At 47.7% G+C, this 14,649-nt stretch overlaps 1 protein-coding gene across 3 annotated transcripts in view; it reads right to left on the bottom strand.

The window, feature by feature from the left end:
• Window positions 1-14,649, bottom strand: part of cnbd1 (cyclic nucleotide binding domain containing 1) — a 272,191-nt gene that overhangs the window by 73,196 nt on the left and 184,346 nt on the right. For all 3 annotated transcript variants that reach the window (XM_070893726.1, XM_070893742.1, XM_070893736.1), the window contains exon 9: window positions 2,758-2,867. In XM_070893726.1, the coding sequence (XP_070749827.1) occupies window positions 2,758-2,867 (110 nt within the window). The remainder of the gene's footprint in view (window positions 1-2,757; window positions 2,868-14,649) is intronic.

The raw sequence follows: 14,649 nt of genomic DNA, 5'->3' as shown, positions 1-14,649 counted from the left end.
CAGTTCTGGGCCTCACACCTTAGGAAGGATATATTGGCTTTGAAGGAGTGCAGCATATCAGAATGATACCCAGACTCCAGGGGTTAAATTACAAGGAGAAATTACACAAGCTAGAGTTGTATTCTCTGGAATTTAGAAGATTATGGGGTGATCTGATTGAAGTTTTAAAGATTTCAATGTGAACAGATAGGAAACTATGCCTGCTAGTTGGGGAGTCTAGGACTAGTGGGCATAGTCTAAAAATTAGAAGCAGACTTTTCAACAGTGAAATTAGGGAACACTTCTACACACAAGGGTGGCAGAAGTTTGGAACTCTCTTCAACAAAAAGCAATTGATGCTAGATCAATTATAAATTTGAAAACTGAGATTGACAGATTTTTGTTAACCAAAAGTATTAAGGGATATGGGGCAAATGCGAATATATGGAGTTAGATCACAGATCAACCATAATCTGATTGAATAGCGGAACAGACTCGAGGGGCTAAATGGCCTACTCCTGTTCCTATGTAAGCAATACAGCTATTTTAAATAGCATAACTAGGTTCCAGCCTCTCTATATCTTCTGACCTTCCTTCAGAAAGGCGCTTCACCTCGGTAGTAGATGGGAGAAGCCCTTGTGGAAACCCAGAAATATAGAACAAGGTGCTGTGAACCTACTGTATCTAGGAGTGGGAAAGCTCTGATTCCAGACAGTACTCACTCAGCCTTCTCAGGAAAATCTGTCAAGAAGGAAAACTCTGGTTTGAAACGTGGGCTGGATGGGCCAATTAGCCTTAATAAGCAACCATTCTAGGGTGTCCTTGCCTAATCATTGTCGATGTACCATGTCAATCTCTCGCCTAATTAATTGATAGATCAGTCGTCTACTGACACCACACAACATCATCTGTCATACGAGTCACCAAGGAGCCTTCTAGTGACTTGCTGGTCAGAGGTGATAGGTCGACTACAGCAGGGTTCATGCCTTCTGATGCTTTGCCGGTTGGAGGTATCCAGATAGCTATAGACAGATCATCTAAAACCGTCACCCACAGGATCTCTTCCGAGATGGAGATCTATGAATGTGCACTTTCAATGCGACACCATGAAAGATCCTGATGTGGCGCCTTTGCTTTTGAAAGAACTGTCGTGACTTCAATTTTGCTTGCTGGACTACAAGAGATTAGATGGCTAGGCTCCAGGGAACTGCAGGTGGGCGACATGTCAAGCCTGTGGTCTGGTACATCGGATGGATCCAAAACAGAGAGGGTAGCTGAGATAATTTCTTTTAGATTCAAATTTGCAGCCTTAAACTGGACTCCACTATCACAGTGACTGCTTCAAGTCAGGATCCATCTCATTCATGGCTACATAATTGTGGGTATTGCTTATGCACCAACTGAGGAGGCGAATGAATCAATTAAAGATGGGGTAAAGATTCCACTTTGGCCACAATCGGCGATTCTGGCGCAAACTACGCCCAAAATTGTGCCCTTTTTAAAAAGTGTTCCCCCACCAAGTTCCACTCAAACTCATTTGCATATCGCTGATTGCAAATTCTGCCATGAAACAATGCAATCAGGCAGCGTTTTAAAACATAATTTATTTTAAAATTTGCTTTCAAAAATATTTCTTGATATATTGAAGCATGGTAACTTGGTAAAGTTTGATTAATACAGCTGAAAATGGGTTTATCACAAAACAATAAGCATTTTAATTCACAGTGTCAATCTACCACCTGAGTAACCCAATTTTAAATGACTGAAAATGACTTTTAAAAAATATACAAAACTATTTTCTAATTAGATTGGGGTAGTCAGTTCCTTCGTAATTTTTTTTTTAAACTTTCATTCAAACCTTTCTAAACGTACCTATTAGAGTCCTTGCACCCAAAAGATCCAGCTTAATTTTTACACCCTTCTCGAAGGCCTGCAAACAAGTGCAATTAGCGGAAACTCCCAGAGGTAATTCATTTACCCTAGCACGTAGTCAGTTTTGTGTGCAGGGCCTGCTTCTAGTGCGATGTTTTTAAAACTAGCGCAAAAGATCGTGGAAACTCGAGTTGTGGTGAATGCAATTTGTGCTTAAAAGTCTGCAATCATTTACGCCGGTTACACCAATATCGGGGAAATTGTGCCAAAAAACAGCGCAATCGAGTGGAAACTTCATGACATGATCTATAATTCTCAATGACGACATGTCAACTATCCAGAGACAGGATTAGGAAAATCTATTTTAGTCACTTTAATGCAGTTTAGGAGTGTGACAGGCTGTTGCAAGAACAAATTCCTGGGCCTCATGGGGATGGATTTCCAAATGAAAAAACTGGCCACCTCCTTGCATTCTGCTGCAACTTCTAACTCAGGATTGCAGGATCTTGGTTCCAATGTAAGAATATTCATCGCTGGATATGTTACCCGAATGATAGGGTTACCAAGAAATAAATTGTCCATGTTTTGGTAGAAACCAGGTGGAAATTTCTCAGGCAAATCAGTTTTCCAGTATAGAATTTGACTGAATACTTTGCAGATTCATCCACACCTGAAGAAAGCTCTAAGAAAGATCCTGGGCTGATAAAATTGCAGACGAGGCTGAGGGATGCTCTCCAAAATAACAGAACCAGAGATTAACTTAAAGTATTTAAAAGACAGGGACATCTAGGTCCTCATATTTATGTCCCTATAAAAGCTTCAGAGGGATCCCTCCTGGCAGATCAGAACGCACAGATATTCACTGAACTAGACAGGGTACAAGGTACAATTCACAAAAGTTCTTACCGTTTGTCCCAGGGGAAGTTTCATCAAGGCTTCTATGTTTTTGAAAATGTAGCAGTGACCAGACTTAATGTATCCTACAAAAGAACTGATTTCGCCTTCTTTTACGAGAACTGAAAGTAAAAATAATTGAATTTGGGTGCTTTAAAATCTGTAGGCAAAGTTATTGTTAATCATATAACACCAGTATCTAGAGTGTGTTTAAATGGTTTGTGTTTAACTTACATAATTTTCTGCCCCTCCCCACCGCGTGATTTATAGAAGCACTATCATTATAGATACGTCTCCTTTAGTCCCATCTGTGGCCCTTCACACGGAGTGCAATTTTCCACCCAGTAATGGTTCAGTTCTTAATAAGAGGCCTTCTTGTCACTGGGCATTTGCCCACATCATATAAATTAGGTTGACCACAGAACCAGAAGCTTTGTCAGCACATTAATGGTTGGGCATTTGCACCTAAATGGAGGCCCTTGACAAAAAGTGAGACATTGAAAATCAGAAGAGACATTAAAAAAATTGGTGTTTCAGCAGCATGTACTGATCTTATCATAGACCTGGGACTGGATTTTCTGCTTTTGAGATTTCGGGGGTTAATGACGCCGTGGCGGTCCTGATTACGTCTGGAAAATGTTTGCGTCCTTGTCAGTAAAATTTGGCAGAAAGTGAGGTTCAATGATCGAGGGCGCTAACCCAGGCGTTACACACCTTTGCTTGGCCGCCCCTGCCGAAAATCTTGGCATTAAAAAAGCTCTACATCTTGCGCATGCACAGACACATTTGAATCTTCCTGGGCCCAGGCGAAACCAACTTAGAACCTCTTCCAGGTTGTGCAGGTGTTCGGTGGTGTCACGACCGGTGATCAGGATGTCGTCTTGAAACACAATTGTGCGCGGAACCGATTTCAGCAGACTCTCCATGTTCCTCTGGAAGATGGCAGCACCCGAGCGAATCTCAAAAAGGCAACTGTGGTATATAAACAGTCCTTTGTGCGTGTTGATGCACGTCAATCTTTTCGAAGATTCAGCCTGCTCCTGTGTCATGTAGGCGGAGGTTAGGTCCAACTTGGTGAATGACATCCTGCCCGCTAACGTTGCGAACAGGTCATCCGCCATGGGTAGCGGGTACTGGTCTTGTAACGATACTCGGTTGATCTTTACCTTGTAGTCTCTGCAGATTCTGACTGTGCCATTGCTTTTCAACACCGGAACAATCGGACTGGCCCACTTGTTGAAATCGACTGGTGATATGATTCCCTCTTGTTGAAGTCTGTCCAGTTCGATCTCGACTTTCTCCTTCATCCTATATGGAACCGCTCGAGCCTTGTGATGAACGGGCCCTGCATCGTGGACTAGATAGATCTGCACCTTGGCGTCTGTGAAGTTGCCGATGCCTGGTTCAAACAGCAACGGAAACTTGCTTAGCACTTGGGCGCATGAGGCTTCATTCACTGATGATATTGCTTTGATGTCATCCCAGTTCCATTGAATCTTTCCCAGCCAGCTTCTGTCAAATAGTGTTGGGCCATCGCCTGGTACAATCCACAGTGATAAATCATGCACAGCTCCATCGTACGATACCTTAACTGCCGCACTGCCAATGACTGGTATGAGCTCTTTGGTATAGGTGCTCAGCTTTGTTTGAATCAGGTTCACTTTGGGCCTTTGTGCCTTGTTGCCCCACAGTTTCTCAAAAGCCTTCTTGCTCATAATTGACTGACTCGTCCCCGTGTCCAAGTCCATTGATACCGGAATACCGTTCAATTTGACTTTCAGCATGATAGGAGGGCTATTGGTGGTGAAGGTGTGTACCCTATACACTTCTTCCTCGGGTTGAGTTGCCCCTCTTATTTGTTCTGTGTGATCCGCACTGGATCGATCATCCTCTGCCGACTCTGCCACGTGGTGAGTCGCAGCACTCTTGCACATTCGCTGGAGGTGCCCCATTGTTTCGCAGCCTTTGTACACGTAGTGCTTGAATCGACATTGATGGGCTCGATAATTACACCCGCAGCACCAACATGGTGCTAATGGATTTGCATTCATGCCTGATGGCGGACTCTTGAGTCATCCTAGATCTTGCAGCTGCAGACGTGTAGGCACTGCCATATGCAGTTCTGCCAGCTAGCGACATTATTTTATATATAAACTTGCTGGTAAGCTTCGATGCTGGGAAGATATCTGTCTAGTATTATCGCTCGTGGATATGAATGCCTGGGCTACCGTGATGGCCTTGCTCAGGTCTAGGGATTTGGCGGACAGCAGCTTGCGAAGAATGGCCGATGCCAAGCACAAAAAAGTCCTGCAGCATTTCCCCCAAAAATCCAGTAAATTCGCAAGTTCCAGCAAGGCGTCTCGGGTCAGCGACATAACTCACCACGTCTTGGCCTTCGGAGCGGTGGTGCGTATAGAAGCGATACCTGGCCATTAAGATGCTCTCCTTCAGCTTGAGGTGGTTCCGAACCAGCGTACACAACTCTGTATATGTCTTCTCCGCTGGTTTCTCCGGTGCTAGCAGATTCTTGATGAGGCCGTATATTGTAGATCTACACACGGTGAGGAGAATTGCCCTGCGCTTGATCGCTTTATCGTCCCCCTCCAGCTCGTTGGTCACGAAGTACTGGTCGAGATACTCAACGAAGGCTTCCCAATCATCACCCTCTACAAATCTCTCTAAAATACCAACGGCAGCCATGACCTCATGAAAGTTTGTAATCTGTTACTCGTCGCCAATTGTTAAGTATGGAAGAACTCCACAAGACTGAGTACTGTGAGCTAAAACTGATGTGACCTTAGTCTCTTTAATACAACTCCAGAGTGCCTAAGCAGCCCGGCAGACAACCTTTTATATTCCCTTGCACGAGGTGTGCAGGTGATCCTTGGGCCTCCAACAGTTGCGCCATCTGGTGGCAAGTCCCACATAGTTACAATGTTTCATACACAACAATTACAGATCTTAAAGTGGAGGTTCTATCAAGTTGCAGTTGTTCATTTTCTCACTATTCTTGCAACTGAAAGGGAGAGTTCGCGCGCGACTTCTACTGCACAGGACTCAGATGAGGACCTCGATGGGGAGGCTTTCACAACAAGGGGATGGCCGTGTACTCCGAGATAACAGGTGCAATTGCAAAAGTGCCCGAGAGCTTCTGGTAAGGACTGTAGGGGAGTCTGCCTGCAACATTGCACAGAGCTCTGTGCACACAATGGAGCCCATCATTTCCAGTCTACAGATGATGGACTCCCAGAGAGACCATGGGGAGCTAGACCTCATGACGCGTGCCATGGGTGATGTGGCAGCACAGGTTGAAGCAATGCAACGTCTTAGTCCTATAATGCAGAGAATGGTTCCTGGCATCGAAGCTCAGACTGCTCTCATGCAGTCTCAGCTGGATGCCACGCAAGCTCTGACTGCTGCCATTGTTGCTGGGTCCACCACTTCGAGCGGGGATCTCAGTGTTGCAGCAGGCCACCAATCTGTGCTCTAGCAGATTGGTGGGAATGCTGAGCGCTGCCCCGGGAGAGTGGCAGTGGGTCAGTGGAGTAGGAACCTGCTGTCCGCTCTCAGGAGGATAGCATTCCAGATCCCATTATTGCCACTCCGCCATTTCACTCATCCAGCCAGCCTCAGGTGGTGCAGTCTACAGCCGGGCCTTCCAGGCCCAGAGCTGGACAAGGGCGTCCTGCAAGGCAATCTGTAGTGTCTAGCCCTGACACGCAGCAGCCTTCCACCAGCCGTGCTGTAGCCACTGGGGAGATACTACGTAGGCAGGTTAGGGCCATAAAAGGAGCGCCGACCATGGGCAGCGTGGCGGCGTACGACTGCAAGGTGCAGCGCGAGCTAGTGCAGGAGGACGACAGCAGCGAAGAGGGACATCATCAATGTTATGTATGTATGTAAACCTTATCAAAATGTAAGACTTGCCACTAGGGGGCACACCTGTGGGAGACCTAAGGGTCACCTGTGCACCCTGGGGCAAGCAGGTATAAAAGGTGACTCACCATGCTGCTTCCTCACTCTGGAGTCTGAATAAAGAGACCAAGGTCACAACAGTTTGAGCTTGCGATATAGTCCCGTGGATTTATTCTGAACATAACAAATTGCCGACAAGTAACGGATCACGAACTTTCACGCGGTATTGGATGTCATTGGTATTTTTGAGAGATTTGTTGAGAGTGATGATTGGGAAGCCTTCGTTGAGCGCCTCAACCAGTACTTTGTGGCCAATGAATTGGACAAGGCTGAGACGGCGACCAAGCACAGGGCGATTCTCCTCACCGTATGTGGGTCATTGGTATATGGCCTCCTCAAAAATTTGCTGGCACCGGTCAAACTAACGGACAAGTCTTATGCAGAGCTGTGTACGCTGGCTAGGGAACACCTCAAGCCAAAAGAGAGCATCCTGATGGCCAGGTACCGCTTTTACACGCACCGTCACTCCGAGGGCCAGAACGTGGTGAGTTTTGTCACCGACCTAAGACGCCTCGCGGGGCAATGCGAATTTGCAGGATCCTTGGGGGAAATGTTGCGGGACATTTTCATGCTTGGAATTGGCCTTCGCAAACTGCTGTCTGCCAAATCCCTAGATCAGAGCAAGGCCATCACGATAGCCCAAGCCTTCATATCCACGAGCGATAACACGAAACAGAGATCTTCACAGAATCGAAGCTCACCGGCAAGCACCGTACACAAAATAATGTTTTCAGCAGGCAGAACGACACAGGGCAGGGTCCACACGGTTGCAGAGGCCAAACCTAGGCCTAGAGTGACTCAGAGTCCACTGTGGGGCGTGAATACGTATCCATTAGCACCATGTTGGCACTGCGGGGGCAGCCATAGAGCTCATCAATGTCGATTTAAGCCTCATGTGTGCAAGGGCTGTGGAACAATGGAGCACCTCCAGCGAATGTGCAAACAATCTCTGACTCACCACGTGGCAGAGTCAGGCGAGGACGACCGATCCAGCGAGGATCACGATGAACGAGCAGGAGAGGCAACTGAACCTGAGGATGAAGAGGAAGTATATGGGATACACACCTTCACCACCAAAAGCCCTCCGATAATGTTAAAAGTTTAAACTTAACGGCACTTCAGTCTCCATGGAACTAGACACGGGGGCGAGTCAATCAGTGATGAGCCAGAAGGCATTCGAGAGGCTGTGGAACGACGAAGCACAGCGACCCAAGCTGATCCCGATTCAGGCAAAGCTGCGCACCTACACCAAGGAACTGATACCAGTTATTGGTAGTGCAGATATAAGAGTATTCCATAAGGGAGCAGTGCACAATTTACCACTGTGGATTGTTTCAGGTGATGGGCCAACACTGCTTGGCCGGAGGTGGATGGGGAAGATTCGATAGAACTAGGAAGACCTCTGTGTACCCTCTCTGGCGAATGACGTCTCCCTTGCTCAAAGGCTGAGCAAGCCCCCATCTTCAGCTGAACCAGGCATCGAAGTGCAGATCCACGAGGAGGTGAAGATCAACTGAGCAGCGGTACAGGCGCGGCACCCACCACCTGAAGCCGACAACCTCTTTGCGACGATGGAAGAGGCTCCAGGTCAACTATGCGGAGTGGGACTCTGGCCGAAACAATCCAAATGAGCCTTCCCAAAGCCAGGGGAAAAATATCTGGGGAGGAAGATCTCGGCAGTCGGCATCACGGACACAGACGAGAGGGCGTCCAGACCACGGGACGAGAAGGCGTCCTGATCACAGAACAAAGGTGCGCCCAGACCACGGGACGAGAGAGCATCCAGACCACAGGACGAGAGAGCATCCAGACTACGGGAGGTTGCTGCAATGGAATAGAGGGACGTGTCGCTCAGCAAGAAAGATGACTGGGTTTGGAGCAAAGGTAAAGGGGCGGCCGCTGAGAAGGCCAGGAACCCACTACGCTCCAATAAATTGTGTGCACTATGTAACCCTTGTGAGCATTCTTTCGTGGTTAATGCTGAATCATTATATGGGGTTGGGGGTACCTTACAACAAGCCGAAGTAGCGGGCGAACAACAACCAGTTGTATATGTATCTAACAAAGTATTTGTAGCAAGTGAGATGTTACCGCACGGGGTCGAGAGTGTTGCGCAGCAAGCAAAAATAGCGGGCAAGCCCCAAACGATTGAACATGTAGCCAATAAGTTAAACAAAGCAGCAGCTTGTATTCACGGGACTAAAGAGACGTACCAAAGAGTGTCCCAATATGTGCTCGAGTCAAACAAGCTGCTCATCCCACAAGCTTGGAAGAGCAGAGGCACCATTATCGATGCGTTGTTTCGAGAATGCCTAACACTGTCTGTGCACTGTAACATGATCCGCCATGGGTCAGGCACTGACAGCGGCACCAATGCCCTCAGTTGGCTACCATTGCCCACCACCGGGGTGGAAACGGCCCAGCCTGCAGACCCACTCGCGTCGTGAAAGTGTTAGATAGCAAGGGGTCAACCGTAACGGCCCCCCTGCTTAGGACCTGGAACAGCCAGGATCCGACGATACCGCCTGCCAAAGGTAAACTGCTCGACGGGATGTGGCAACCTATCTGTCGCAGAGATGAAAGACCCACCCTAACATTGCAAAGCAAAGCAGGACAGCTACACACATTCGGTGGTCCGGGGCCCTAATAATACGGCCCAAGGTCCACGGGGACCACCAGGCCTCCCACCACTACCGAAAGTCTCAAGGCCATTGCGGCTATCCTGGGCTTGCGAGACCTCAGGGTCACGACAATAGCCCGGAGCAGGCAGCCCAAATCACTAAACCTAGCACCACGCATGTCACAGTAGACTCCCTACAGACCCAGTGATCCTGGGTGCTACGCAGTCACCAGACAGAATCATTCAGAACCGAGCCTTCCATATGCCATCAGCAGAGAATGCACCATAATTGCACGGCCCCGCCACGCGCCATCAGAATAAGTGATGCAGACCATGTTCAGGGCCCCAGTTGGGCCGCTAGCACCACATTAGCCAAGGGGGGAAATGGAGTGTATGTGATGAAAATGGAGCGTTTGATTGTGAAAACAGGTACTGGGCTAACGAGTAAAGCATTTGGACAAGACCAAACTGTGAACTACAGATAACCAGGAACCACTATGAAAGGACCTGGCCTGCAGCGACCCATTAACACGATCAACCTCGCCATCGACCACGAGGATGAACCCACGTCAGGACTTCAACCCAGGCAGTCGACCCGGGGACGCGGGGCGCCAGATCGCCTCAACTTGCAAACAACTTGCACATAAGACTTTGGGGGGGAGTGATGTTATGTATGTATGTAAACCTTACCAAAATGTAAGACTTGCTATTAGGGGCCACACCTGTGGGAGACCTTAGGGTCACCTGTGCACCCTGGGGCAAGCAGGTATAAAAGATGACTCACCATCCTGCTTCCTCACTCTGGAGTCTGAATAAAGAGACCAAGGTCACAACAGTTTGAGCTTGCGATATAGTCCTGTGGATTTATTCTGAATATAACAATCAAGGCCCAGGTTGGTGATTGGAACGTGGGCAGGTACAGCAGGAGCGGCGAGGTCGGGGCGAAGGAGCGGCAAGAGTTCGTAGAGAGACATGATTGGGGCCCAGGAGAGATGTGAGTTCGGAGCCAGAAGAGGCGTGGGCCCAGGGGCAGCACGGGCCAGCCCACACTGTGATATGTGTGCGCACTAGGCCATGCAGCAGAGCAGGTCTCCAGTCGTCTTGGTTAATCCTTGGCAATGGACCAAGATCTTGCTATGTCAAGCTCATGTGGTGGCTGGTGTGCAACACCACACGTTAAAAAAATCCACGCACAGGCATCTTCCACCCTACCCTATGTAGTTCAGGACCTGGAATATTAAGTCCTTCATTGAAACACCTGTGAACTCATCCTTTTTTGGCGTGGAAGCAAGTCATCTTTGTTTCGAGGGACTGCCTATGATGACTACATAGGAGCAGTAGAATAGGTAAAGGCAGTGTTAAGAGGGGATATAAAGTTTTTCACAAAGATGAATAGTAAATGTAATTTTGTTGTATATATATATATATGTGGTTAGTGTTTTATGATAAAAAATGCAATTGGAATGTTGCATATTTGTTGCTGCCTCTCATTTCAGTTTTGGGGCTCTGCTGTGGAATGAGAAATAGATGTAATGATGGGAACATGCAGACCAACTGGTAATTGCCGTGGAATTCATTGGAACCGATGTCTGATGAGGTGCTCGCACCGCCCCCGTACAGAAGGCCAAGTGAGTGCCTGGCTCCTCCGTCGCTGCTGCTGCTCCTCCTCCTCAACATCATCCTCCTCCTCCTGAGGTGGTGGAGCTATGCCTGGTGGCAACGGCTGTGCCCTCAAGTTGGTCAAGTTGTGCAGCATGCAGCAGATGATGATAAAAAGGGACACCTGCTCAGCCGGGTACCGGAGGACTCCTCCCGAACGGTCAAGAGAACAGAATCATTGCTTGAATACTCCAATGGTCTGCTCAATGATGTTCCTGGTGGCAGCATGGCTCTCATTCTATGAATGTTGGGCAGGAGTGTTGGGGTTGTGGAGGGGAGTCATGAGCCAGGTGGAGAGCTGGTACACCTGTCTGGAACAGGATGAATGCATCGTGGCTGCTGCCAGGATAGCAGGCATTGACAGTGAGGATTCGCTGTGTGTGGTCGCACACCAACTGAACATTAAGTGAGTGGTAACCTTTGTGGTTACGGAATATCTCAGGATTGTTATGTGGTGCTCGCAAAGTGACATGGGTGCAATCAATGTTGTTCTGCACAATGGAGGAGCCAGCTCTCCTAGCAAAGCGACATGCATGCTCATGCTGCTTTTGTCTGGTGATGGGGAAGGAAATGTAAGCCCTCCTCCTTCTGTACAGAGCATCTGTGACCTCGCGGATGCAGCAATGGACGGGAAATGTTGGAGATGTCTCCTGTTGCACACTAGAAGAATCCACTGGCGTAGAAATTGAGTATATTGGTTACCTTGACTGCTGCTAAGAGAGCCGTCCTCACCCTGGTCTGAGGCTCGCGGTCTGGTTGCAGGAGGGAGCATAGCTCTGTGACCACTTCCTTGCTAAAGCACAGCCTTCGAATAACACTGTTCCTCGGTGAAATTGATGTAGCAGAACTGCTGCCGGAATACACTGGGAAGGTAAGGCCTCCTGTTGAGAGCCTTATGGGGCCTCAACCCTCTGGCCACATTTTGCAGTGTTTCTCTGTGCCTCAGTTGCCTCCGACAGTGATGCTGGAACGCGAGGTCCAGTGCCAGCACAACCCCCATGAAACGGTATAATTGTTGGAGTTTCAAATCTGCCCTCAATGAAAGTCATGAATTTTTAAGAGCCACAACACTCCTTCAACTGCAAATCATTCAAATCGGTCAAAACGCCTGTCTGCATGTTTGAAACTAAGGAGGAAATTATTGACCGACTAAAACTTCTGCAGATGCTTGCGCCTTTAAATAGCTGAAACCCGGAACTTGCGATCTGTCAAGAATCCTCTTGACAGATTGCTCGCATCCGAAAGAAAAAGGCCTAGTCAGATGGAGAATTGGGCCCAGTGGATGCCCTTTAAGTTCTTATTCCTGGGAAAAGCAGACGTAACATAGAAACATAGAAATTTACAGCGCAGAAGGAGGTCATTTTGGCCCATCATGTCTGCGCCGGCCGACAAAGAGCCGCATGGTCCTCGGTCAGTAGCCCTGAAGGTTACATATAAACCTATGAACAAAGAACAATGGCGGAAAGGTAAAGAGTACCCAGCCCAACCAGTCCACGCCACACAACTGCGACACCCCTTACACTGAAACATTCGACATTCCACTACTACCGGAGCCATGTGATCTCCTGGGAAAGGCAAATACCAGATAAAAACTCAGGTCAATTTGGGGAAAAAAATCTGGGAAAATACCTCCCCGACCCACCAGGCAATCGGATCTAGTCCAGGAGATCACCCTGGCTGTATGCGATTCCCTGTTTACCATCATATCTGCACTGGCCAATAAGAGGTTATCCAATCTAATTCCAATTGCCAGCTCTAGTTCCATAACCCTGCAGGTTATGGCACGTTAAGTGCCCATTCAAGTACCTTTTAAATGTAGTGAGGGTTTCTGCATCCACCATCCTTCCAGGCAGTGAGTTCCAGATCCCCACAACCCTCTGCATAAAGAAGCCCCACCACCCTCTCAAATCCCCTCTAAACCAAAGTATTATACAATTTAAGCCTAACCTTAAAACTACGCCCTCCCTCATAATAGACCCCTCCACCAATGGAAATAAGCCCTTGCTAGCCACTATATCCAGGCCCCTCAGTATTTTATACACCTCAATGAGGTCTCCTCTCAACCTCCTCTGTTCCAATGAGAACAAATCCAGCCTATCTAATCTGTCCTCATAACTAAGACTCTCCATTCCAGGCAGCATCCTAGTAAATCTCCTCTGCACCCTCTCTAGTGCAATCACGTCCTTCCTACAATAATGCGACCAGAACTGCACGCAGTACTCCAGCTGTGGCCTAACCAAAGTTTTATACAATTTAAACATAACCTTCCTGCTCTTATATTCTATGCCTTGCCCAATAAAGGCAACCATTCTGTATGCCTTCTTAACCACCTTATCCACCTGGCCAGCTACTTTCAGGGATCTGTGGACAAGCATCCAAGGTAACTTTGTTCATCTACACTACTAAGTGGCCTACCGCTTAATTTGTAAAACTTTCCATATTAGCCCTCCCAAAGTGCATTACCTCACACTTCTCTGAATTAAATTCCATTTGCCACTGCTCTGCCCACCTGACCAGCAGATTGATTTCCTCCTGCAGCCCATGATTTTCCTCTTCATTATCAACCACACAGCCAATTTTAGTGTCATCTGCAAACTTGTTAATCATACTCCCTATATTAAAATCTAAATCATTGATATATATACCACAAAAAGCAAGGGACCCAGTACTGAGCCCTGCGGAACCCCACTGGAAACATCCTTCCAGTCACAAAAACATCCATCAACCATTATCCTTTGCTTCCTACCTTCAAGCCAATTTTGGATCCAACTTACCACTTTGCCCTGGATCCCATGGGCTTTTACCTTCATAGAAACATAGGAAATAGGTGCAGGAGTAGGCCATTCGGCCCTTCGAGCCTGCACCACCATTCAATAAGATCATGGCTGATCATTCACCTCAGTATCTCTTTCCTCCTATCTCTCCATACCCCTTGATCCCTTTAGCCATAACGGCCATATCTAACTCCTTCTTGAATATATCTAACAAACTGGCATCAACACCTCTGTGGCAGAGAATTCCACAGGTTCACAACTCTCTGAGTGAAGAAGTTTCTCCTCATCTCGGTCCGAAATGGCTTACCCTTTATCCTTAGACTGTGACCCCTGGTTTGGACTTCCCCAACATCGGGAACATTCTTCCTGCATCTAACCTGTCCAGTCCTGTCAGAATCTTATATCTTTCTATGAGATCCCCTCTCATTCTTCTAAAGTCCAGTGAATACAGGCCCAGTCGATCCAGTCTCTCCTCATATGTCAGTCCTGCCATCCTGGGAATCAGTCTGGTGAACCTTCGCTGCACTCCCTCAATAGCAAGAACGTCCTTCCTCAGATTAGGAGACCAATAAGGGAACACAATATTCCAGGTGAGGCCTCACCAAGGCCCTGTACAACTGCAGTAAGACCTCCCTGCTCCTATACGCAAATCCCCTAGCCATGAAGGCCAACATGCCATTTGCCTTCTTCACCGCCTGCTGTACCTGCATGCCAACTTTCAATGACCGATGTACCATGACACCCGGATCTTATTGCACCTCCAGTTTTCCTAATCTGCCGCCATTCAGATAATATTCTGCCTTCGTGTTTTTGCCACAAAAGTGGATAACCTCACATTTATCCACATTATACTGTATCTGCCATGCATTTGCCCAC

This window comes from Pristiophorus japonicus, chromosome 1, assembly GCF_044704955.1.
Source record: "Pristiophorus japonicus isolate sPriJap1 chromosome 1, sPriJap1.hap1, whole genome shotgun sequence".
Lineage (NCBI taxonomy): Eukaryota > Metazoa > Chordata > Chondrichthyes > Pristiophoridae > Pristiophorus > Pristiophorus japonicus.
Note: the sequence above shows the minus strand (reverse complement) of the source record. Positions and strands in the feature narration are given on the sequence as shown.